Source organism: Cnephaeus nilssonii (assembly GCF_951640355.1).
Source record: "Cnephaeus nilssonii genome assembly, chromosome: 5".
In the NCBI taxonomy this organism is placed as follows: Eukaryota; Metazoa; Chordata; class Mammalia; order Chiroptera; family Vespertilionidae; genus Cnephaeus; species Cnephaeus nilssonii.
In genome coordinates this window covers 91,150,424-91,177,152 of record NC_137076.1, presented here as the reverse complement: position 1 = coordinate 91,177,152, position 26,729 = coordinate 91,150,424, and the positions used below count along the sequence as shown (strand labels likewise).

The 26,729-nt window shown below is 45.5% G+C and overlaps 1 protein-coding gene across 1 annotated transcript in view; it reads right to left on the bottom strand.

Annotated features, from left to right (window-relative positions):
- Positions 1–26,729, bottom strand: part of GALNT10 (polypeptide N-acetylgalactosaminyltransferase 10) — a 181,052-nt gene that overhangs the window by 85,702 nt on the left and 68,621 nt on the right. Inside the window, exons 2-3 of the mRNA XM_079770745.1 lie at positions 12,790–12,892; positions 10,037–10,175 (exon numbers count right to left, since the gene is read on the bottom strand). Coding sequence (XP_079626871.1) covers positions 10,037–10,175; positions 12,790–12,892 — 242 coding nt within the window. The remainder of the gene's footprint in view (positions 1–10,036; positions 10,176–12,789; positions 12,893–26,729) is intronic.

Sequence of the window (26,729 nt, the reverse complement as noted above, 5' to 3'; positions counted from 1 at the left end):
AATGTTTTTGTAAACGAGGAAATAATGTCGAAACAGAGAGGATGAAAAGTATTATCGCACAAAACCTCAAAGTGGGAACAAGTAAGGCCAGGCTGGTAGAGCACACAGCACTTGATAAGTGGGAACCGTTATTGTTGATGGGGAGCACAGCTTCCATCTCCATTAGACTAAGAAAATGCATCTGTTTGCATAAATGATAAAAGAACCACAAGCCACACACCAGCGTACGTGGAGGTCAGCTGGTTCCCACCTAGCATAAATCGTAGGGACACATGCCCATGTGATTTTTAGTTGACAGGCAGCCATTTTTGCTTGTAAGCCAATTATCTCCGCAATTTCAACTCAAGGGCTGAATTCATTGAAACCTATTTTTTAAATTACAGAAAACAACTTTGATTTGAGAAATGTTACTGGCTGCCATTTTATTTTAAGGCAAATGAGCACCTTTAAACCCCAATACTAGGTCTGATGGATCAATAACTATTGTCTTGGAAGAAAGACTGCTATTCAGAAAGGAGTCGTTTAACTTAAGAAGAGAGCATTACGAAGGCTCCTGAAAAGTCGGTGATACTAAAAAACAAAACACACACACACACATACACACACACACATACACACACACACACACACACACACACCAAAAACAACAACAACAACAAAAAAACAACAACACAAGAAACCTGGACTTGTTTCCTTTCCCAGCTCACAAACCATTCAGGCTCCAGCCCCTCTTTCTGTCCCTCTCCCACTTCCCACACAAATGCCTGGCTAACAACCTGCCCAACTAGGGAGTCCGCACCCGTCACATTCCTGGGCATGTCTGGGGCATTCATCTTATACTCAAGTCCTCCATCATAAGTGTCAAACAAGCTTACTCCACCACTCGATTTAAGATAAACAGGGCAAAACTGCTAATATGTAAAAACTTTGTCGCCCAAGCCTATCCCTGCTCTATGGCACTGTGTGTGTGCTCTGTGTGTGTGTGTGTGTGGGGGGGGGGGGGAGCTGGGTGGAGACTCGTCATTCATCTCCATGCAGATGGCAGGCCCCGCCCTCACTGTGACCTGAACACAGCACACAAACGTTACAGGCCACACCACAGACCACAGCTGATCCTGGGGCATTTTTAGATTTACTATCTGTTGTGCCTCAGGCATTTCTTGCTGTTCTAGGAAAGCGAGTTAATTAAAACCACAATAAAAACACAGCAACTTAACAAAGGATCCTGTCACCATTTCCAACTGTCTACTTGACAATGTCATTTGGATGTTTAATAACATCTTCAGCTTTGAAAGCAAAATCTTGATTTCCCCCAAACCTACTCTTCCCAAAGACTTCCTTCCTGTAAATGGCAACACCATCTCCCAGTGGTTCTGGCCAAAAACCTTGGTGTAATCCTTATCTGCTCTCTGTTTCCTCACAGCCACACTGTCTGAAAATAAACCTCGGCGTGTCCATCTTCAGCAGGTATCTCTCTGCTGCTCCCACCTGGGTCTGAGGCACTGCCACTCGGCATTGCTGTCATACACTCCAACTCTTCCCCTGCCTTCACTCTTGGCCACCTACAGTCTACACTTAACACAGCAACCAAAGTGATTCTCTGAAAATGAAAATCAAATCATGTTGTTCTCTGCTCAAAGCCCTCCAGGGCTTCCCATCTTACTCACTTTGGTAAAAAGATAAACCCCACCCTCACCCCAGACATCTCTCCAGCCCTGCTCCTCGTTGCTCTCCTCCGGGCTTACTGGGCTTTGTAAGCCAAGCATGATGGCCGCAGGGCATTCCTCTTTAATTTTCTGGAAGAGTGTACAGAATTTGTGTTATTTCTCAAATTATTGGTAGAACTCACCAGTGAGCCCATCTTTGTGAGAAGGTCCTTAACTACAATATCAATTTGTTTGCTAGACACGGGGCTATTCAAGCTAATCATTTCTTCTTGAGTGAGCTTTGCTAGTTTGTGTCTCTCAAGGAATTTGCCATTTCATCTAAGTTGTTGAACTTATAGGCATAAAGTTGTTAAGAATATTCCTTTATTATTTTCTTAATATTACAGAATCTGTAGTTATGTCACCTCTCTGATTCTCGATACCAATACTTTGTGCCGATCAATCTGGTTAGAAGTTAATCAATTTAATTGACCATCTCAAAGAACCAGCTTTTGGTTTTATTGATTTTTCTCTATTGTTTTTCTATTCTCTAGTTAATTGATCTCTGTTTTGATCTTTTAAAGTATCTGTTCTTCTATTATTTTGGAATACTTTATTCTTCTTTTTCTAGTTTCTTAAAGTAGAAGCTTGTGTCATCAATTTGGAGACCACTCTTTTCTAATATAGGCCTTGAATCCTACAAACTTCCCCATAAGTACTGCTTTAGTGACATCCCACAAATTCTGATAATATTTTCTTTTCATTATGATTTGGTTCAAAATACTTTCTAATTCTCCTTTTGATTTCTTCTCTGACCCATTTGTTATTCATAAATTAGTTACATAGTTTCCAAACATTTAGAAATGTTAAGAGACTGTCTATTAATGGTTTCTAAATTTTATTCCACTGTGGTCAGAGAACATATTTGGTATCACTTGAAACCTTTTAAATTTATGGAGACTTGTTTTCTTGTTTCCAGAATATGGCCCATCTTGGTAAATGTTCCCTGTGCACTTGAAGAGAATATGTATTCTGCTGTTAATGAGTGGAGTGTTCTATAAACGTCAGTCGGGTCACATCAGTTGATGGTGCTGCTGTTCAAGTCTGCTATATCCTTGCTGATTTTCTGTCTACTTGTTCTATGAATTACTGAGAGAGAGAGAGAGAGAGAGAGAGAGAGAGAGAGAGAGGGAGAGAGAGAGAGAGAGGAGTGCTGAACTGTCATAATTGTGGCTATGTCTATAACTCCTTGCAGTTCTATGAGGTTTTGCTTCATGTATGAATAATCCCTTTATTATGAAATGACCTTCTTCAGTCCACAGGCCGTCGCTCTATCCACTGAGCCAAACCAGCTAGGGCTGAAATGACCTTCTTTATCCCTGGTGATAGTCTTTGTTCTGAAATCTACTTTGACTGATATTAACATATAGCCAGCCACTCCAGCTTTCGTTTGACTAGTGTTAGCATGGTAGACAGGCCTTTTTTATCCTTTTACTTATAACTTATTTGTATGTTTATATTAAAAGTATGTTTCTCACAGGCAGCATGTACCTGAGTCTTGCTTTCTTATCTAAACTGACAATCTCTGCCTTTTAACAGAAATGATTAGAGCATTTACATTTAACATGATTATTAATGTGGTTAGGTTAAATTCCATCATTTTGGTACCTGCTTTTGATTTCTCCTTTTGAATCTGTCTTCCCTTTTTTCCTCTTTTCTGCCTTCTTTTAGATTAATTGAATATTTTTCACGACTCTACTTTATCTCCTTCATTGGCTTATTAGCTATAACTCTTTGTTTTGCTATTTTAGTTCTTTTAATTTATAAAGTCCACCTTCACCTCTTCACAAGTATTACAAGAACCTTAAAATAGTATATTGTCGTTTCTCCCCTCTAATCTTTATGTTGGGATACATTTTACTTTTACCTATGTTTAAACTCAACAATATGCTATTATTTTTGGTTACAGAGTAAGATACCTTTTTAAAAGATTTAAGCACTTAGAAAAATAGTATATATTTACCCACATGGTTACTATTTCCAGTGATCTTCATTTTTTGTGTATAAAGATTTCTATTTCCATCTGGTACCTTTTTCTTCCCCTTGAAAGGACTTCCTTTAACATTTCTGATAGTACATGACAGTTGTGATGAATTCTTTCAGCATTTTTTTTTTGTGGCTGCAAAGTATTTATTTTGCCGTTATTTTTGAAAGGTATTTTCATGCATGGGGTACAGAATTTTCCTTTACTCTTAGTACATGAAAGATGTTGCTACACAGTGTTCTTGCTTGCATTGTTTCCAATGAAAATTCTAACACCCTTATTTTTGGTCCTCTGTCAGTAATATGCTTTATTTCTCTGCTTTAAAATCTTTCCTCTTCACCAGTGATTTTCATTAATCTGATTATGATGTGCCTTGGTGTTGTTTTATTTATGTTTCTTGAGATTGGATTTCACTGAGCTTCTTGGATCTGTGGTTTTATAGTTGTCATTCAATTTGAAAAACTTCTGGCCATTATTTCCCTTGTCTCCTTATGGACTCCAATTACATGAGTATTCAACTACGTATAGTTAATTAATACTCTTCATTTTTAAAAATGATTTTTTTCTCCCCTCGTTTCAAGTAGTTTCTTTACTTATAACCTCAGGTTCACTAATCTTTTTCTCCTGCAGTATCTGTTCTACCATTGATTCCATTTACTGTGTTTTTCATCTTAGACATTGTTGCTTTCATTTCTAGAAGTTCATTTTGGGGCTTTTAATATCTTCCCAGTCTCTAACTTTTTAAATACATAGAATGCATTTCTAATAACTGTTTTAGTGTCCTCTACTAGTTCTAACATCTATGTCAACTCTGGGCTGATTTTGATTATTTTCCTCATTATGAGCCATGTTTCTCTACTTATTTGCATGCCTGATAATCGTTGGTTAGATTTACCCTAATTAATTCTGAATATTTTTGTTTTGAGGTTTGACCTGGGATGTAGTTAAGTTACTTAGAAACAGTTTGATCCTCCTGGGTCATAATTTATGCTTTTTTTCTTTTACAAATGACAAGGTTTCCTAGTCTGAGCGGTGGGAAGAGACACTATTCTTGGCTCTGCATGAGAGCTAGGCACTGTTCCCTGTAATCCTTTTGGGCGATCCCTTTCCCAGCCTTCGGCAGCTTTTGTATAGGAAGGAGTTCATCAGTAATCTGCTGAATATGCAGGGAACCTTCTGTAGACCTCTGTAGCTCGGTCTCCGTGTAGCTCTCTCCTCTTCAGTACGCTGTCCTGTGAACTCTTTGCCTCTTGGGTCTCCCTGGACTCTCAGCGACATCAGATAAACTCAGGAAGTCCTCGGGGCTCTACCTGTCCCCCTCCCTGCATCTTGGCTTGAAAACTCTCTCGAGGCAATAAACTCAGACAATGTATTGCTCTCCTCACTTGTTTCCCATCCCTTTAGGATTACTGCCCTTCACTTCCTGGTGTCCAGCGTCTTTTTAAAAAATTTTCAGTTGTTTTCGGCAGGAGAGTAAATCTGGTCCCTGTTACTCCAGCTTGGCCCCTAAAGAGCATTTTTAATGTCCATGTGTACATTCACATTGGGGCACTAATATTATTATTACTACTACTAAAAATGTGGTTGGCTTTAATTTCCTGTGCTTTCAAATTGTCATTCCCCCGCCTCCCCACCAGAGTATATATTTAATACATGTTTGTCAAACTTAGGCTATAACTCCCTCCATTGTTGCTTTTGTAAACTGTTGGGGATGTAAAGGTGCTCAATAAATACTACTAGCCTATTATAGTAATAGGAACTTGTCAGTTCTTTTCAGGAAATTCAGCATGCACCATAAAGTAACCATATTAATTTAACAAAAAGGAAAAAAGCAAAAGGGAGCACGGAACCAGAAATCTGGTAGACCTGGACCTTTTATTGCAACAGATTACATTCAGGTTCATTCATTTCTGGAAGCGAAACCCATGGACTGGATTCGGAGAAAGCAGTCCCGATTGTAGGCTGTTTTCATTCCCACTATGGACAGTCTTTACATGGGAGGAACTGATCACTCAACAGGGGGCTCTGCTTAGGAACCTTCAGGCCTGGGGCACTTGAGCAGCTGGGGCTGCAATGCCATCAGCTCTGTGCCCGAGGGGCCTCCGTGTGCGGTTGTCAAGCAGCCCACAGAGCCCCCTGGAGCAGGGAAAGTGGGCCAGCCCACCAGCCAGCCTCTGTTCTGCTCCCTGGGCAGGAGGTGCAGAGGGCAGGTCTGCTCAGAGCCAGCTGGCCGCCTCCCACATGCAAGCCCAGCAAGACAGGCCGAACTTTCTAGTTTCCATTCTCTGTGGCTGCACGTTCCCCCGTGCGGCTTCTGGGGAAAGCCAGTGCAGCTGGCACAAACAAACAGCCCCTCGACCCTGTTCTTGACGTGCTGCTGCCAAAATTCAATTCGAAGAATAAAAGGCAAACATAAACCCCAGCTCCTGCTGGGAAAGTTGTTTAAGTGAAAAGAAACCAGAGGGAATGAGCAGCCCAACTGCTCTCATTTATTCATAATTTCTGCTGTCACAGAGCAGGAAAGTCCTCTCCCCCTACCCCACCCCCACCACCCCCCGGAAAAAAGAAAAGCTCTTCAAGACATCTGTTAACTCATTTCTGAAAAGTCAGCTTCCACCACTGGGGATTCTGAAAAAGGGGGGTGTCAGGAGCGCTGGGTTTAGCAACATCTTTTGCTGTAATGTGGATGCTGGCTGGGTGGGCGGCTGGTAACCGAGGAGCCAGTGGCATGTTGCAGCTCAGTTCCCATCCACCCAGAACAAGGGTCTTCGCCTTACTTCTGTCCAGGACCCTCTGCCAGGCTGGTAATACATATGGACACTTCTGAGAGCAAGGCTTATAACTCATAAAATAAACTACATAAGACTGCAAAGGAAACCAATGAGACTGGAATATAGTTATCAAAATAATAAAAGAATGTAAACTACAGTAATACAAGTGCTTCTTTAGGGACACAGGAAGCCACAAGATCTAGTGCAGTTCTACAAACTACCTTCATTTCAAAGCAGTGATGGGTGCCCACCACCTCTCAGGGTTATCTGTCAAGGGATGAGAAAGTACATGATTTCTTGTGGTGACTACATCACAGGCGTTTTAGTTATAACGGAAGGGAACACATTTCGGTCAGAGGTCAATGGAAAAAAGAAAGCAATGTTTTCCTCCTCTGTTTACGGACCCTCCGGAATTCTCTCCGTGGACCGCGGCGCTCTGGGTTAGGGAGCCGTCTCTCTTTCTCGGCTGTCAGGAAAGAGCACTGCGCTGGGGGACAAAGGGCTGGGTCCCCATCCTGGCTCCACTTCTAACCAGCAAAGACTCAGCCTTGTACTTCGAGAGCTGAAGAACGAGTACTGTCTCCCCGCCCCCCCACCCCCACCCGCCCCGCGCCCTCCACAAAGCCCGATGGGGGTGTGCCCTGAGGTTCCAAGCACTCTCTGCCCACCACTATTACTGGTCGTCTCACCGTGGCCCAATGAGCTCCATATGCCTCTGTCCCACCCTTGCACAAAGCAGTGATAAGGGCCCGTTTAGCACTGTGTTCTTGGTGTCAAGCACAGGGCCTGGCACACAGAAGACCATTATGCATATACAGGATGGGGCAAAAGTAGGCTTACCGTGGTGAGTTCGTGAAACACAGTTTATTGTTGTATTATTAATTAATTACTGTGTTATTTTTCCATACGAGCAACTGTAAACCTACTTTTGCCCCACTCTGTATTTACTGGATGAACAGATGAGGGGCTGGATGAAAGCTGTGACCACACTCGGCTTCTCTCTCTCATTGTAAACATATTTCTACTTTGTACCAGTTCTCAGCCCTGGTTACACGTAAGAATGGCTTTTAAAGATTTTAGAAAATATAGAGACCCAGGCCGCACCCCCAGAAATTGAGAGCCCAGTGGCTTGGGGTGGTGTCCTGGCCTTTGTATGTTTTTTTTTTTTTTTAAATATACTTTTATTGATTTTAGAGAGGAAGGGAGAGGGAGAGAGAGATAGAAACATCAATAATGAGAATCACTGATCAGTTGCCTCCTGCACACCCCACACTGCGGATCGAGCCTGCAACCTGGGCATGTGCCCTTGACTGGAATTGAACCCGGGACTCTTTAGTCCGCAGGCCGAGGCTCTATCCACTGAGCCAAACCGGCTAAGGCTTTTGTATGTTTTTAAAAACAAGCCAGGCACAGCCAGAGTTGAGAGCCCACAGTACCACGGAACAGCTGAGGCGAGGGAATAAAGCTCCCAGATGAACTTCTTTCCCAGAGCCAGAAAGATGATATTAGTGCAGAATTCTAAACTCTGCAAGGGGCTAAACTCATAAATTGAGTTTCTGACCCTCAGAGTCAGGTCACAGTTCTGAATCCAGAAACATCAGCAATATCTGAACTACATGCTCAGACTTGGATGAAAAAATTCTCAGGCTTGACAGTGAAGACCATGAAACAAATTGCAAACCACACAGGGGAGCACACTGAGGCCGCCCCGCCCCCCCCCCCACCGTTTCCTCCTCTCCCTATGAGAGATCCTTATGAAAAGGGCCCCATCCTGGGCAAGCAGCACACCTTGTAGGCGTTTCCTCACCTGCCAAGTGGAGATACTAGTACGGCCAACTCACTGTTGCAGGAACTGGCAGGTGTAATGGGGCTGAGAGCATTCTGTGAGTAGCCGAACATGCTACCAAGATTAATTCTTGATTATTGCATTCTACCAATTGAGCTCTGACAGGTGGGGAGACCTTCTAATTCAGTGATTAAAAGCACAGATTCCAGAGTCAGAATTTCTGCATATAAATTCTGGCACCAGCCCTTACCTGCTCTGTCATTTTAGGCAAATTATTTAACCTTTCTGTACCTCCATTCCCCATCTGTAAAATGTTGACAATAAAGGTACCTATCTCGTTGAGTTTTTGGAAAGTTTGGCCGAGTTGATGCACTGAAAGTGCCCAGAACACAGCTCTAAACCTGAAGTGTGCGTCAGAATCATCTGGAAGGCTAGTTAAAGCACAGAGGGCGGGGCCCCACCACAGAGCTTTGGATTCAGTCGATCTGGGCTGGGATTTGAGAATCTGCATGCGGACAAGCTCCTGGGTAATGCTGGAGTCACTGCTTTGGGAACCACACTTTGAGAAGCACTGGCTTAGAATGATGCCTGGCATACAGTAAGAATCGTATAAGTGTTAGCCGTTACTATCTTTTCCTGGGCTCTACTTTTTAGTCCCTGAACAGAACCCTTTATGCTCCAGTGCTACTCAGAACTATCTTCGTGTAGAAGCCAGCGTGAAATCTACTTGTAGTGGTCCCCACAGCGTGGACCCAACTCTGCTGCATGAGTATCCCGGGGGCGCTTATTTGTAATGCCAGCTCTTAGGCCTCAACCCAAATCTAACGATTCAGGAATCACAGGGGGGAAGCTCAATATCCTGTGTTCTAACAGCCCTCCAGACGACTAATGCACCCCAGCTTTAAGAACAATAGCTCTACTAGAAAATCACACGACCACCACAGTAACCCTACTGGAAATGCCCGGGAGGCAGATGGCTTCCAGTTTAGGGATAGTTTTGGGGTGGACTGGAGCCCAATACCTGGCTCAGTCCTTATTCACCTAATGGCCTTATATGAATTATGACTTTAAGCCCAGTCCGGCGAGGCTCAGTGGTTGAGCGTCGACCTATGAACTAGGAGGTTACAGTTCTAGTCCCGGTGAGAGAGGACGGGAGAAGAGAGAGAGAGAAACATCAACGATGAGAGAGAATCATTCATCAGCTGCCTCCTGCACGCCCCACACCAGGGATCGAGCCCACAATCCAGGCATGTGTCCTGACCGGGAATCGAATGTGACTTCCTGGTTCTTAGGTTGACGCTCAACCACTGAGCCATGCTGGCTGGGAGCCACAGTTACCTTTATAATCATTACATGTCCCCTCTCAAATGATTTGAGGTAGCTTATAACAAGTCATAAATATACTCAGGATAGCTAAAATAAAGATTAAAAATACAGAAACACCACACACAGAAAGGGGAGAGTAATGGTTGAAACTGTCATTGCAATTGCCTTCTAAGTTGAGGTCTGAGCTTCCCCGTGGGCCAGAGCCCAAAGGAAATGCAGCGGTTCCCTGTTCCCACTGTCTGAACACAGGAAGGTGACCGGCCCTTTTAGGGAGACACCATCGTCCCTCTGCCACAGCTGCTCTACATTCTAGAAACATCGACCACACGAACCTTCCCACAAAGCCCCGTGCAACAGGAGGGACTCTCCTCCAGCAGCGCTTCGTGTACCTGCTTCTTTAATTCTCAACAAGAGCCGAGGGCAAACTCCTCCCATCCCAGAGGATAAGAGACGTTACACTTACTTCGGGTGCCGAATATCAGGGAGAGAGCGATTCAGGGAGATCTTATCGCTGACGTAGATGTTAAATCCATTTTCTCGGTACGCCTGATCCACTCTCTCAGCGTCCGTCATGGGGTACGGTCTCCCTTGTTCTCCATTTCCTGGGAGCAAAGAGCAAAGAGCAAAGTTAACGTTGCTAACTGAATGGCGTGGGGACGAAGGATGAAGAATATGATTCAACCACAAAGATGAAATCTGATGCTGGATACAGAGTGTCCGTGCAGATTTTGCAGGGGGAAGTGTACAGAGGGGAGCGGAGTGAGCATTCCGTCACGGCCGAGTCACACACTTTATAGAGCCTGTCCTCATGTAATCTCCACAGGAAGCATGTGGGTGAACATGAGAACCCTCAGCCTATAGATGGATAAATCCCGTGCTCCCTCCACTCTGCCAGGAGCCCCAAATATCCCTGACCAGAGAGTCTAATCACCTGGAGGGAGACCAGGTCCACGTACGAGCTGATCAACCCCGGGGCAGTCACAGCACCTCTCTGACTGTAGCTGACCCGCCCTGGTACCCACAGCCTGGTGAGAGCCCAATAGATGCTGTGCAGGCGAGAGCTTTTTGTAAACTATAAAACACTATATAAATGTGAGGAAATGTTATGGCTATTCTTCAGGCAGGGCAAACATTATATGTAAGTCAAAAGGAGGGTTAATAGAGGGATGAGGACACATATGTAATACCTTAATCAATAAAGAAATTTAAAAAAAAATTTAAATAGCCACAAACGATACAAGACGCTTTGAGTTTTTTAAAGCCAGCAAACAAATAAAGATCTGCCCAGGCTCGGGCAGGACTGCTTGGAAAGTGTTGATGTGAGCCACAGACTCGGTTGAATAAAGTGCTATTCTTTCTGTTCTCTGCACAATCCAGCTGGGGAAAGAGTTCCTGATGCTCCCGGAAATTATCCTCAGGGTTCTCAGGACGCAGGTGGGAAGTGGGAATGTCCACACCGAGCCTGCAGAATCAGACATTGCCGAGGGTCCTGAAGGAATGGCAGTAAGATGGCTGGTCAGACAGGACCTCATCTTCTGGAGCGTATGCTCTGAGCATCGTCCCATGCAGTTTGTAAGGTGAATGTGGACAACATGAGCTTGATGGGGAGGTGCAAGCTAAGAGGTGGAGCCCACAGACTGTGGCTACTCCAATCCTGCCAGACGAGGGAGAGCACTCCCCCGTCTGTATGACGCTCCGTGTCAAACACAGTGAGCCAGTGCCCGGGACGGGTTCCACAAGGGACTCAGGAGCAGCAGAAGCAGCTCTCTCAGGGCAGAGCCTCAGGAAGGCAGGACGGGAGCGACTCATATGTAGGCCCTGGAGCGGGCAGGGTGGAAGCCGTAGTCCAGCCCTGCTATCCCAGCTCTGTCACCTTGGGCGTGCCTTTCGCCTGTCTATGTCTCGGTTGTCGCCTGTGTCTTAATTGGGATATGAAGCTTCAGTGTGATGATTAAGGAGGTAATGCAGGGCAAGGCGCCTGGTACCCAGTTAGCACTGGTCATTATTATTCTGAATAATTTCTCCAGGGCTTACTTCTTTCTTGCTAGTTAGGCCGGTATGCTAATAACTCTGGTACTTACTGTCTGGCAAATCAGCTCCTTTCAAATGTCTCCTTTTTTAATTTAAGCAGCCCTCCCCCACCCTAACCTAACTCTTCATTCTAAATTACTGGCATACAGAAAAATGCATGTCGTGTCTTTAGATTTCCCTGAATTTCAGTTAAGTTATCATTTCAGCTCTATTCAAAGCCTTGTTGTAATCTGGTTTTTGTCATAATGTAATTTTAAGAAAATCAATAGTGGGTGCCTTTAACTGAGATAAAAATGAATAAAATACCAATCGCTTCTATTTCTACAGTGTTTTCCAATGTAAAGCTACGTTGTACCAATACCCTGAGGCTGTCAAAGCAGGAAGCATGAGCTCCAGTGACAGATGGGGAAACTGAGCTCAAGGATTATGGAATTTTCCTGATGGCCACATAGCTGATAAGGGGTGTCAGAGCTGCCCTCCTGACTCCTAGTCCAGGCTCTCTACAAAGAACTCTCCACATAATTTCCCTTCCCAACTCCCCAGCTGTAACAGAAACTGCTCCAAAGATGAATTAGCCAAAGGAAATGTTAGCTGAAGCCCAATAAATTCATTCAGCCTCGTGGCTGTAGGGCTGGTAGGGGTCAACTCTGCCCTCCAGACCTGGGTTCAAATTCCAAGCCTGCCTCTTTCTCACTGGGTGACGGTGGGCAGATTACCCCACCTCTCTGAACTACAGGTCCCTTCTCATCAAATGGCCATAAAGGTTGATTTGGGGATTCACCGAGAAAATGTGCAGTATGGAGTGTGAGCCGTGCTCACTGTAAATATTCATAAATGGTGCCTCTTATTATCACTGCTCCTCATTTTAGTGGTAAAACATCTCATAAGGGGGAGACATTTTTTTATCGCCCAATAAAGGTGGCAAGGCAAATTCCTGAAAGCAGTGGATCTGGTGATGTGAGTGGAGAAAGGATGGGGCCAGCTCACAGGTGAAGAGGGGATTCCAGAATCAGGGGAAGGGAGGGTGGAGGGTGGCAGATGGAGGGGAGTTGACAGGAGGTCCAGACACCCCATTAAACACACATACGGGCATACACACACACACACACACACACTCACACACACACACACTCACACGCATTCCCTCTCCACAGGCCTGCCCGTGGACGGCACCTCTCTCCGTACCTACACGCTGAGCATCCCTTCTGATGGCTTCTTTGTCATGCCAGTCCTTCAGCTTTTGTCCATCTCCCAAGAAAAATATCTTCTGTTGCTGATTGTGTGATCCCTTAAAAAAAGAAAAAGACAAAAACGGTGAAAAAGAAAAAGGGGAAATAAGTTTAATAACAGAGACCCAGAAATTACCCTGCCTAAGGGAGCTTTTGGCATCGATGGAATGTCTGTCAATTGTTCCTTTATTGACCCCCTTGGTATACCTCTGTTAGTGCCACCCAGGTACACAAAGGTCAGGACGATGAGTCCACCCTCTTAGAAGTCAGAAACCAGCAGGAGAAAAACCCAGATGGACAAACATTCCTTTCACTCGAGAAAAAGCAGTACATGTGGCGCTGCCAAGAGAAATATAACAACAACACGAGCCACAAATGTGAGCCACATTTGCAACTTTACATTTTCTAATATTCACACTGGGAAGAAAAAGAAACAGGGGAAGTTAGTTTTGATAATATATTTTATTTACCCCACCACACTCTATGGAAAATATTTCACCACGCAATGTAAAAAATTCATTGAGATACTTTACTTTTGTTTTTGTACTAAGTCTTCAAAATCCAGTGTGTATTTTACACTTGTGTTCACCTCGATTCAGGCCCCTTTCAAGTGCTCCACAGCCACAGGTGGCTGGTGGCTACCTAAGGGATGGGGCAGGGTAGGTGACCCTCAGATGACAGGCCTGCAGAAAGTGCTACAGGAGTTCACCTCCACCTGGGAGAACTGGAGAAGGTTTCATGACAGAAGGTGTTTGGGCTGAGCTTCAGATAGGCCGAAATGAGGGGCAGGCAGGGCAAACGGCCTGGGCACAGACTCCCAGAGGCTGTGAAGTCGCAGAACTAGGCTTGGCCTTGTTCCTTTCTAAAGTCACAAGGAGGGTGAACATTTGGCGACTGTGTGGAATGGATGAACAAACAGTTGAATGCTGAAAGGAAACAGGACGATGCAACAGCCCCCAGAGAGCAGCCCCCGGGGGCCTGGCTCTGAAGCTGTTTATTATGCATCTGGGGAGGTGAGCCCATCCTCTTGGGCCCATTAGAACCAGTTTCCCTAATTAAATGAGGCTGCATGCCAGTGCCTGGGGTCATCTGAAGGTGCCAGATGCTTTCTCACGCCCATGGTGAAGTCTAAAGACTCAGAAACTTCCCAAGGTAACACTGCTTAGGTATCTTCCGTGTTCCCTTGGATGAGATTGGCTTTCCACATCACCTTGCCCGTTAAAATTCCCGCAAGACAGTCCTTGCCACTGTGGCATGCAGAATCCAAAAGTCCTATTTCCTATGTAATTAACTACAAAGGCCCTGAAAGTGTGGTGTGCCGGAACGTCAGCCGTAGAAAGAAGCCACCGGGACAAAACAGTCCACACGCCTGTTTATTAAGTCTCTGGCTGATTCTCGAGTTAGCAGATTGTCTACAACAGTGCAATATCCTTACAACAGCTTTAATGACAATAACAATCCGTTGTCGTCCCTCCTACAGGCCTCTCTGAGTTGCAAGAAGAAAATTCTGAAAGCTGGCATGCCGGATGTCTTGGTCAGGGACGGAAAGAAAAGAAAACAGAGGCCACGTGCCCACAAACAGTTCTCGGGGTTCACAGAAATCGCCGAGGCTGAGCTGGAAGTTCAACCTTCGGTGGATTTCAACTGTGCTGAGCTACATTTGAATGCTCAGTGCTGCCTGGGGGAGAGGGAGGCTGAGAGCAGGAGCTTGACCCTCCATCAGTCAGACCCATCAGACCAGCAATGCATCTCTCTGTTTTCTGTACTCAGGATCCAGGTGGGATTTCGTTTTAAAATGGTCCTCTGCTAAAGACAAATTGATAACCAAATCTCCAGACAAGTGAACAAATAAATATACTTGGAAACTGAGCTAGGGCCACCTCCATATTTCGCAGACAGGGAAACTGAGCCTTGGGGTGGGTCAGGGACCTGCCCAAATAAATACGTCTCAATGTCACGACGGATGGATTGTGAGCTATTTAGCGATTTTTCTCCAGCCCTCCTTCCCAAGGCCTTTTCCACTTCCTGCTACCCAAAGATTGGAACTTCGGCTGGTTACTTTAGGTCACTGGGAGGACTCAAGAGGCCCTGCAAAAGCCTTAACGGGAGGTACCAATTCGAAGTGATTCTCAAAGTGTGGTCTCTGACACAGCAGCACCCGCACCACCTGGAGCTAATAGCAGAAGTTATGGAATGACTGAGGGGCTAGTTTAGGATAGAGAAGAAATTCCAAGGGTTGGATCAGGGCTAGGATGAAACAGGACCATTTGGAAGATGTTAGAAGAGGCCAGGAATAGGTTGCTGACCTGTTCATCAGGGTGTGAAGGAGGAAATCAAGGGCTGGTTAGGCTAGTGCTGCTCACATGTTATGTGCAACAGAACCACGTGGGGATCTTGTTCAATGCAGGGTCTGACTCAGGAGGTCTGGGTGGGGCCTGCGATTCTGCATTTCTAACAAGCTCCCCGGTGATGCGGATGCTGCTGGCTCATGAAGCACACTTACGTGACCTTTAAAGGACATTTTAGGAGTCTAAGACTCCATGAAGGGCACAGTTTCCTCCGTATTCCTCTTGTGTGAAAGTCTTCCCACATGGCTGGGAATGGGGGACGGGCTTGAATCTCACAGTTGTGACTTCACAGAAGCAAACTCCTTAAATCTTGTTCTCAGGATGAGCAGTGAATTGTTGAACTGACAGGGGAGAGAATTAAGGTCCCTAAATTCTAGAAGTTTCATACCCACGGCTTCTACCATCTCCACTGTCTTTGCCTTAAAGGTGTATGTCCCTCTGGGATGATCAGCAGAGATGATCCGTGCTGTTTTATGTGGTATCATGAGTCCTCCCATCATCCCTAAAGTAAGAGACCTTAGAGCTCGCTGACACAGGGGTTCTGCATGTCTAAACATGTAGTTAGTAGAGGGCCCTCTAATATCCAAGCTAAGCAGCTGCTCAGAGACAATTAGCCCTTCCTTCCTCATCTTGCAGATGGAGAAACTGAGGCCCAAAGAAGCCATACTACTTATCCAAGGCCACACAAGCAGGCAAGAGGAGAAGAGCCTGTTGACTTCTGGGCTAGTTCTCAGTGGAGAGAACCCTTGCAATCTGACCTTGGACAAGCTACCGGAGTCACGGGCACCTCAGTTTTCCTACCGGGAAAATGGAGATGGCACTACCTGCCCAAAGGTTACTTTTAGATGGACTGAGGAAAATCACAAACCCTATGTTCTGAGCACTTTCAGAATTTACACAAGAATGTGGATATCAACTCTTCTAGGGTTTTAAGCAGGGGTCCTCAAACTTTCTAAACAGGGGGCCAGTTCACTGTCCCTCAGACCGTTGGAGGGGCAGACTATAGTTTAAAAAAAAACTATGAACAAATTCCTATGCACACTGCACATATCTTATTTTGAAGTAAAAAAACAACACGGCAAAAACACCCGCATGTGGCCCACGGGCCGTAGTTTGAGGACGCCTGGTTTTAAGCATCTAAATTGACATGTTCTCACCAAATCACCTTGATATAGGACTCAAATTTTACTATATGGGTTTAAAAGATTCCAGTAATAGGTCTGAGCTGTTGGTAGGAGAAAACAGAGCAGTCAGAGCCCAAAGGGCTCTATCCACAAACCTTAATAAAATTTGCGGGCAATTTCAGGTGGTTTAAGAGTCTCTGAGGTCCATCCGTGGAAAGCTCATAGATCATCCAAACCATCACCAAATGTTTACTGAGAACCACTCAGTACCAGGCACTGTGCTAGGCACTGGGGGAACAGGCAAGACAACACAGATTTCAGTAGGCACGGAGTTTATAGCCAGATCAGTTTCTCTCCAAGGGCGCTGGCTCTTGGGAGACCTCATTATAGATGTAAATTCCTGGGCCCCACACTGAACCTATTAAATCAAAGTATCTGGCGCTAGGAAGCCAGGATGATGTGTTTTTAACCCTATTCCTCATATGAGTCTGATTCACAATAAAGGTGAAAAAACACTTGTCTAAATCCAGCTGCTTCATTTTACAGATACGAAATCTGAGACTAACAGAGTGGGACAGACTTGCCCTAAATCCCATAGCTTGTCAGCCCCCCAAACCAAACCAGATCTGGCTGTTCTCTCCCTGAGCTAGACTGTGAGCTTCTCGCAGGCAAGTGCATGTCACTGTGCTCTCCTAGGCCGATACCTGGCTCACCTTAGGCCCTCAGTGGAATGAGTGAATGAATGAATGATTGCTCATCAATGTGATAGGAAGTCTAATGACTCAGAACATTCTGGTTCCAGAGTTGGAAAAGCCTAGGTTTTACTTCCCGGGCAGATGGACCTCAGTTTCCTGGACTGAAAAATAGGGAAAACTAACAGAATGACCTGCGGGTTGTTGGGTGGATGAACTGAGTTACTCTCCACAAAGCATCTAGCTTGGTGTCTGGCACAAAGTTAGGCCCTGCCAGTAAAGGACTGCTACTATCAATACATTCTTTTCAGAGAAAGGTTGTGATACAATGTTTGCGATGGCCATGTTCAGGGGGGGTGGGGGTAGGGGGTAGGGGGGACTAGGAAAGGGATGGGAATCTAATAATAAAACTGTGAGGCCTGCAGAGGCAACCTATTTTACACCGGAGCCAATTCAACTGGCCATTGCTGATAACAGGATTTAGAGTTTCCTCATTAACAGGTCATATGGCCCTGTGGAAATCCAATGTTCCTCAGGAAAGCAGAGTGTTCTTAATTAATAATGGCATTCTACATTAGAAACAAATGCCACACGACCTTTAGCAACAAGAAAGGCTTGGACAATCCTTCTCAAAAGCACAGCAATTCTTTGCAATAGCGGTCATTTAATATCATGCAAAAAACCAAACCAAACCAAAACAAAACGCCTGGAATTCCAGTCCAGCGGTAATTTAAAGTTTCTTTAATTCTACAGACTCACAGATTTGTCTAGGAAAGTGGGGATTATTTTCCTCAGTTTGCAGATGTCCTTTTGCTACCGGAAGCAAAGGGGCCGGGAAGGAGCATGGCCAGAGAGGAGAGGGAGAGGGGTTGGGGGGGCTGGCAGAATTAACGTGGAAATCGCAGTAAGTAATAAATTGGAAATGGATTTTGACTGGCTCCTCCAAATAACTGCTCCTGGTATCTGCGTGCTTTTACTTAACGTTCCCCTGGAAGAAGTGATTAGTGTTCAAACAGCCACACACTCACACACGCAAATGGAATTTTAATCTTTTGTTTAATCACTACTTAGCGTGCCCGGCACCCTTCGGAGGGAGGGAAGAAAGGTGGCGAAGCAAGCCAACTGCATCCTGCCCAAGAAGAAAGACCTGTGACAGTGCGCGCTCTAATCCCAGCACTGCAGACTCGGCAACTGCTGCTCAGCACATCCGCGTCGCTGGCCGGGCTGGCCAGTGTCTTCAAGATAATGGGAAAAGAGCTGTAGGCTCTGAAATGGCAAAGCTGAAAGGAAAACGGAGGCGGTCGCCTGCTTCATTCAGGGTCTGAGGACATATTACAGACCAGATTCTGCTGCAAATTTTAGGATGGCTTCCCCCGGACCCTCCTCTTTACCCCTACAAAGGAGCTGGAATGATTTTGTTTTGAGGTTTAAATGACTCTATAATTCCAAGCATTTGGTAATCTGCTAAGTAAATTATTCTAATAACTTTCCTACACACACACACACACACACACACACACACACACACACACCCTCACAACAAAGCATTCTTTAAGGTTGCCTTCAAGGTTATACTTCAAAGAGGGCGGGGGGGACGTAAGCCAGCCAAAGGTGTAAAGTTACTTTAAGCAAGGGAGTTTGGACAGTTGGATAAATGTACTTTCTTCATGAATTTTGAGGACATACGCTAGATTGTTTTATTTATTCGTGCATGCCACAAATGAGAATAGGTCATTGAAGAACTGTGGGGAGACCAAGATAAATGAAATAGACCCTGGCCTCATCAAAAATCACGCATAGGAGACAAGCAGATGAGACAGTAAAACACACACAACACTGTAACTAAGGGCCTTGAAAGTTGTACAGAGACATTCTACGGGCATTTACGAGACCCAAAGGTTAGAGTCTATCTGAAATGATCAGGGAAGAATTCTTGTAGGAACATAGTCTTTGGGAGGTATGTGGAAGGATGGGTAGGAGTTGGACTATTAGCAATGGAGGGGTGGAATCCAGCTGGAGAGAAAGTATGGGCAAAGAAATGAAGGTTAGAAAGTAAGGGACATATTTATTTAATGGCAAGGGGTCTGATTTGGCCGGAGTGAGTGGGGCACAAAAGAATCATGAGCAATGAGGGCAGGAAGCCTGGACCAGAATCCAAGGGCCTTACATGTGAGCTGTGTGGCAGGTGGGAGCCACAGAAGGTGTCTGAGCAAGAAACAGGCTGGAGTAGAACTCAAAAAATGAAGTATGTTACTACCTTTCCACTTGCAATTAACCTAAGAACCCTCCTCTTCTCGGGAGAGATGCAGGGAGAAAGGGGATCCTGTTTCCCTAGGAAGACACGCCCCCTCTTTGCAGGCTGAGGCCCACTCTCAGGTAAGGCAGACTGATGGGGGTGACCTGAGCCCAGCCCCTCTGCAGGAGGCTGCTGTCTGAGAAAACCGACCTTTCATGACAACCAGGCCCAAGCTGCATGAGAAAACAATAAAAACTAAGGGCACCGTTTGTGAGTAAACAGAGACACCATAACCCCGTAACCACGAGACGGCCTAAGTCTGCTGGGCCCATGTCAGGCAGGTCCTGTTTCACTCGGCAACGGGTGTGTCAATTTCCCTCCCTCCTACACCTCTGTCATCTCAACACTAGCATGTTGGAGTCTGAAATCTGGACAGGGCCTCATTCCCTAAGAGGGCAAGGTCATTCACAGATAGGAACCACTGTTTAAAAGGCTGGTCCTGTACAGTAAGTCCTCACTTAACATCATCAACAGGTTCTCAAAAACTGGGGCTTTAAGTGAAACGATATGTAATGCAACCAATGCTACCATCAGCTAGTTGGCATAAACAAATTAAGTTCCATCTCCATTATCACCGGTATACCCTCCTCCACCTCCCTCCACCCCGCCTTGACTTGGGGTGGCAGACACAGAATACAGTGCACAGATGATGTGCTGCAGAATTGTGCCCCTTGTAACCTGTATAATTTTGTTAACCAAGTGTCACCCCAATAAATTCAATAAAAAAGGGGGGGAAAAGAAGTACAAATCAGTAGTAACAAAACAGTCATGGAGATGTAAAGTACAGCATAGAGAATCCTATATAATAAAAGAGTAATATGCAAATTGACCATCCCTCCAACACAAGATGGCTGCCCCCATGTGGACACAAGATGGCCGCCAAAAAATGGTCAGCAGGGGATGGCAGTTGGGAGGGACCAGGTCTGCAAGGGAGGGCAGTTGTGGGCGATCAGGCCAGCAGGGGAGGGCAGTTGGAAGGGATCAGGCCTGCAAGGGAGGGCAGTTGGGGGTGATCAAGCCTGCAGGGGAGGGCAGTTAGGGGTGAGCAGGCCGGCAGAGGAGGGAAGTTGGAGACTGGGCCTGCAGGGAAGGGCAGTTGGGGGGGACCCAGGCCTGCAGGGGAGAGCAGTTGGAGGGGACCAGGCCTGCAGGGGAGGGCAGTTAGGGGTGAGCAGGCCTGCAAGGGAAGGGCAGTTAAGGGCAAACAGGCTGGCAGGGGAGTGGTTAGGGGTGATCAGGCTAGCAGGCAGAAGCGGTTAGGGGCGATCAGGAAGTCAGGCAGGCGAGCAGTTGGGAGCCTACAGGGATCGGGCCTAAACAGGCAGTCGGACATCCCTCGAGGTGTCCCAGATTGGAGAGGGTGCAGGCTGGGCTGAGGGACCACCCCCCCCCCCCGTGCACGAATTTTGTGCACCGGGCCTCTAGTCCTATATAATAAAAGGCTAATATGCAAATTATCTCCTCGGGAGTTCGACTGGGAGACCAGGAGTTTGATCACTTGCTATGACGTGCGCTGACCTCAAGGGAGCAGCGTGGAATATGGTGGGTGACTAGCAGCCAGCGGGGCACTGAGGGAGCGAAGGAAGGAGGAGGCAGGGAGGCGGGGAACCTGATTGGCCCTGATCGCTGGCCAGGCCTAGGGACCCTACCCGTGCACGAATTTCATGCACCAGGCCGCTAGTATAATCAATAATATTCTAATAACTATGCATGGTGTCAGATGGGAATGAGTTTTATCGAAATGATCACTTAGTATTTATATAATGTCTAATCACTGGGGATGTACACCAGAAACTAATATAATATTGTATGTCAACTGTTATTGAAAAATAAAAAATAATTTTAAAAGATTTTTTAAAAAAGAGTTCCTATGACATCTTTGTATTCATAAAAACATCACCAAACTTCTAAATAAAGACCTAAAACACTTCTAATATTAAACACTGGAATAAATGTGAGCTATATATACATTTAAGAAAGATTAATAAAAACAAGTAAGATTGCTATATTCCAACCTTATTCCAGTTCAGAGTCGTGGGTGGCTGGAGTCAATCCTAGCAGCTCAGAGCACAAGGAGGAAACCAACCCTGGTCAGGACGCCCTTCCGTCCCAGCGCCACGGACACACACACCACACTCAGACTGCAACAAGGCAGACACGTCAATTCCCCAACGTGCGCATCGCTGGACTGTGGGAGCGAACCAGAGGAACTGGACAAAACCCACGCACATGGGGAGAACGTGAAAACGCCCCAGGGTCTATTCCCCCACCCCTCATCAACGTGATAGTGAGACAACATTAAACGAAATGACATTATTTGAGGACCTGCTGTACTTCCAAGGGCAGAGCCATACCACCATCCAATTCCCCGTTTTATACAGATGATTCTAGAAAAGGTCATTTGCCACGTAAGGTGTAAATGCTGATTAAAGTACTTTTTTTTAAGCAGCAGATGAGGAAAAAAAGAAAGCCAAGACATTTTGCAGTGTCTGTTATCTAAAGGGCAAATGAAACCTATAATAAGTTTTTCATTTTAAAAGACAATGGCAACTTGAACCATTTTCTTGAGGAAGTTTCTAAATGTTTTATCTCTGGGGGAAAAACAACAACAATACTCTGATTGATCATTTGATAATGTTCATCTGAGACTCTCACCCACCCATTCATCCATCCGTCTGTCCGTCCGTCCGTCCATCCATTTTAATGTTTAATGAATACAAGCACACGCAGGCTCTGTGCGAAGTGTCCAGGAGGCACTGGAGAGCAAGAGAGCCAAGGGCCCTGCCTCATAGAGCTTACAGTACTGTGTGTGGCAGGGGGTTACAGACTTTAATCCAGAACCACAAGTAAATTAAAATAGTTACTGTGGCTCGTGCCTAAAAGAAAGGTACGTGGTGCAAAGAAAGTCCCTTTCTTTCAGATCGGATCAGGGTGATTGCATCTGTTCAGGGAGGTCAGTAAAGGCTTCCCTGCAGAGATAGAGTATGATTAGGAGTTAACTCATTACCTCAGAAGGCACCGTGATGACTCCAACCAAAGAAAGTCATCGGTTTTAAGGATGGAGGAAAAACTGCCTACACTGGACTTTAAAGAGGTGGTTTATTTTTATTTTTATTTTTTTTATTTTATTGATTTTTTACAGAGAGGAAGGGAGAGGGATAGAGAGTTAGAAACATCAATCAGCTGCCTCTTGCACACCCCCTACTGGGGATGTGCCCGCAACCAAGGTACATGCCCTTGACCGGAATCGAACCTGGGACCCTTGAGTCCACAGGCCGACGCTCTATCCACTGAGCCAAACCGGTTTCGGCGAGAGGTGGTTTATTTTTATATTCCATGGGCCACTGTCAAGGCCAATACTGATTTTATGTTATTTTCCCCTAAAGTGATGTGTTTATTATAACCCAACCCTTTCATAAGATGAAACTTTACTATATTATTGCCATTCTACCCACTTCGTAGATGACCAAACTGAGGCTCGGGGAGAAAAGTGATATGAAAAATATTTTGCAAAGTGCCAGCCACCACCTGAGTGTAATCATCACAGCTAATAGTCCCTACCTCCGCCCCCTCCTTCCCACATCTCAGTGTCTAGCAAATCGCCAGGCATGTGGTCTGTTCCAGGAGAGGAAAACTTGCTGAAGTGAATCATTCTTCTGCACCTTGTTCACCGGGATCTTGAAAGTCTCAGCGGCTCTGATGTATGATCAACCACAGGAAACCCTGTAACAAGTGTTCTTTCCAGAGGCTCGAGCCGAGCATAACAGAGGGCCATTATACGGCTCTGCAGAGCAGACGTAGATGGGAGAGACAGGCAGAATTGGCACGCTGAGAAGAAGGCAAGTTCCAAGTCTTTCAAGGACCGAAAAATGACTGCAAATCCATCCGATGAGTCTTCTAGTTGGGGAATTGGGTCTGAGCCACCAAGCAACAGAGTCACTGCTCCATTGATAGTAATAATTACAATCATCACCCCCTACATCAAGCATGTCAAAGTCACGGCCCTCGGGCCTCACGAGGCCCACAATGAATATTTTTGCAGCCCAGCTAATATAATGGTGTGAGCAGTTATTTACAATCTCCTGTCAGATCCAGAATTGCTGACATTCACCTTGGGTCAGTTTTGAAAGTAATCACTGCGAACAAGATTTCCCCCGAAGTAGGGAAGATAGTAGCAGAGAAGAGATGCCAAGTGTCAAGAAGAAAACATTAATTTTACCATTGCTCTAGTTCTTTTTTTATATCCTATACTTTTCTAAATAAACCTACATTTCTATGAAAATTGAAGCTTTTGGGTTTTTTGCAGCCCACATAAACTTAAACCTTGTTTATTTGGCCGTGTTAGCCTTTGAGTTTGACATGCTTGCCCTACATCCTGAAGATGGAAAAACAAAGTATGTAAAAGCACTTGCTTTAGAGTCAGAAAGACCCACCGGGAGTCACAGTTCTGCTGCTTACCAGCTATGCGACCTTAGGCAAGTCACAGTTTTCCCAAGCCTGGGTTCCCAACAGGAACGGGGAGGGGGGTTGCTAATAGTATCTAGCATAAAGGTTATTGTGAGGATTAAGTAAGAGACAGCAAGTCAAAGTTCTTAGCAGCATTTGGTATTTAAGAAGCACTAAAAATCATAGCTATAATTATTAGTTACTAGTAGCCCTGCGCACGAATCTGTGCGCCAGTAGCTCTCTGCAGGGCCTGGCTGTTCTGCGCCCGCTGCACAGAGGCTCCCCGTGGCCCAGAGGCCCTCCGAGGCCGGGGTGGGACGCTTGCCTCATTGCCACAGCGATGAAGCAAGCATTCCGCCAGGCCGCTCACGCTGCCCGCTCTCAGCGGCCACCCCCCCGGGACTGGGGGACTCTAGTGGGGCTGAGGATGACTGGGTGCCGCCATCTTGTGGTTATGGGCACCGCCATCTTTGTGATGGAGTGACGGTTAATGTGCATATTCCCCTTTGATTAGATAGGATTATTTGGATAATACTTTGCAATTTACAAAGTACTTTCACATATTTTATCCCATTTCCCATTTCTTTGCTACAGTCACAAAGGATGAAGGCAGGCATCACCGACCTGGCATAATATTCTACCTTGCGGACACCTGAGAATCCTCAGCACTGTGCTCCCAGCGGCCCTCACCACTCAGTCAGTGTTGCCTGAGCTGGAAGAGTGAACTCCCAAGTACACCTGGCAGGCTGACATCCACGGGTTGATTTCTACAACAGATCTTCAAGCTGGCGGGCTGTTACTGCTTACAACGGTCCCCCAAGGCGGGGTGGGGTGGGGTGGGGTGGGGAAGCAGTGACCAATGGCATCCCCTCTTCTGGTGCTGCCCCCCACCCCCACCCCCCACACCTTAGTCTCACTCTGGCATTCTTATTCTCACAGAATGATCTCTTAGACATACGCTGCCCCAGTGAGTAAAACCACATGAATGTAACCACAGCAGCAGGCAGGATGGCTTTCTCAGAACACCATTCTGCTATGAAATTAGACACTCCTGAAGTAGTGGCTCCACACTCTCAGGCGAGCCTCCCCTGACCTCCCTGACTAGGTAATGTCCCCGAGTGGGCCCTTAGAGCATCCTTATTGCTCCTTTGTGACGTCACATTCATTTGGGTGATGATTTAATTACTGTCCCCAAATTGTGAGCTCCACGAGGGTGGGAGATGGCAATTTCTGTTGAGTGAATGAATGAACAGAGACCTCTTTTGTTTTATCTTTTCTAGATGAAAGAAAGTCATCCATGATTAGACAGCCACAAGGATTTAATACCATAAAGGGGTTCTGAGGATTAACTTTATCCTCTGACTAAATGGCTTCAGGTCAAGCTAATGAGCTACAAAACTCTAAAAGAGAGCTGGTTCACTTGATCTTAAAATGATTTCTAAAAGATGCAACAGACTTTGAACTCTTCTACCTCCTTCCTTCATTCATTTCAAACGGCGCATTCCTTTCCTTAAGGTTCACGCAGAAATTGCTGTATGTCCCCTAGGAGCTGTTCTCTTTTCCTTCCAGAGTAACAGGAATTTTACTGGGAATATGACTGCTCAGAATAAAGAAGGCGTTTCCCAGGCAGTCTTGCAGCTAGATGTGGTCAGACTGGGATCTATCCAGTGAGGTGTGAGTACAGGTGTTGAAGAAGTCCATGGGACCCACCTGAAGAAATCCCAGGTGTGCACCTTTGCCCCTCTTCTTTATCCCCCTCCACCTTGCTGCCCAGAATGCAAACGCCACCATGCTGGATTCCAAGGTGGAGGTCCATGCCCTTGGGGTGGGTGAAGCTGTTAGTGAGAAGGAACCCAAGTTCCTGAGGACTTTATGGAGCAGGACTGTCATATCAGCCCTGGAGTGCTAACTTCCAGACTCTTGTGTGAGAGAAAGATGAACTGCTCCTGTGGGTAAGCCATTCAAATATAATCTTAACGGATACAAGTGGTCTCTTGAAGTCTGAAAACCTGGGAAGCCACTTGGTGTGGTGGAGAGGACCCTGAAGGCGGAGCCAGAAGGCCCAGGTTTCAGACTCCTGGCTCTGCATTCAGGAAGAGCAGGACAGGGGGCAAGTCCCTTGTCTTTCTACGACTCCACTCTCCGACTGTACAATGCAGGCCAAAATAGTATCTGTCCATGACATGATTATTTATAAAAAAAAAATTTGATGAGAATGCTACAAAAAAGCTAGTGTAATTAGTGAGTTTAGCAGTGGCACAGAATACAAGGTTGACATATGAAAATCCATTGTATTTCTAATGAAACACTGAAAACTGAAATAAAACATACCGTTTACAATGGCATCAGAAATGCTAAATATTTGATGGGTAAATGTAACAAAAAAATGTGCAGAACTCTGCTGAGACAAATCAAAGATTTAAATAGAGAGATGTATCATGTTTATGGATCAGAAGATTTGATATTGTTCCTCACTCCCGAGAAAGCTAATCCTTCCAATTTTCAACCCTTACATATTCTCATGCTCTCTTGGAGATTCACAAAGTATATTAACATATTTATGGTCTGCGAAGTCTCATAGAAAAGAAAGCTGCCTAACTTTTTAATCCAGCATTTCACAAATTTATTGGAGAAGTTCCCCCACCCGCGAGCAAACGATTTATATCCTAGGAAACTCGTGGACCTCGTTTTGAAATGTTATGCTAATAATGACAGGGTTTATGAGGGAGAACACAACACAGGTCCTCCCCTCTGCAATGTACAACTGGTTCTTTGTTTTCTTTAAAGCACATAGACATGGAACAATTACACGAAGATTTCAAGCCGACCTACTGACGTGGAAGGAGACAAATAAAGCTTATGATAATGTAAGATCTTTCTAAAGGAAGGCTTTGGTCAACTGCTGAAACACATGTCATCCATCTGTCTACACCCCCACCCATCCATCCATCCATCCATCCATCCATCCATCCATCCAATAAATGTTTATT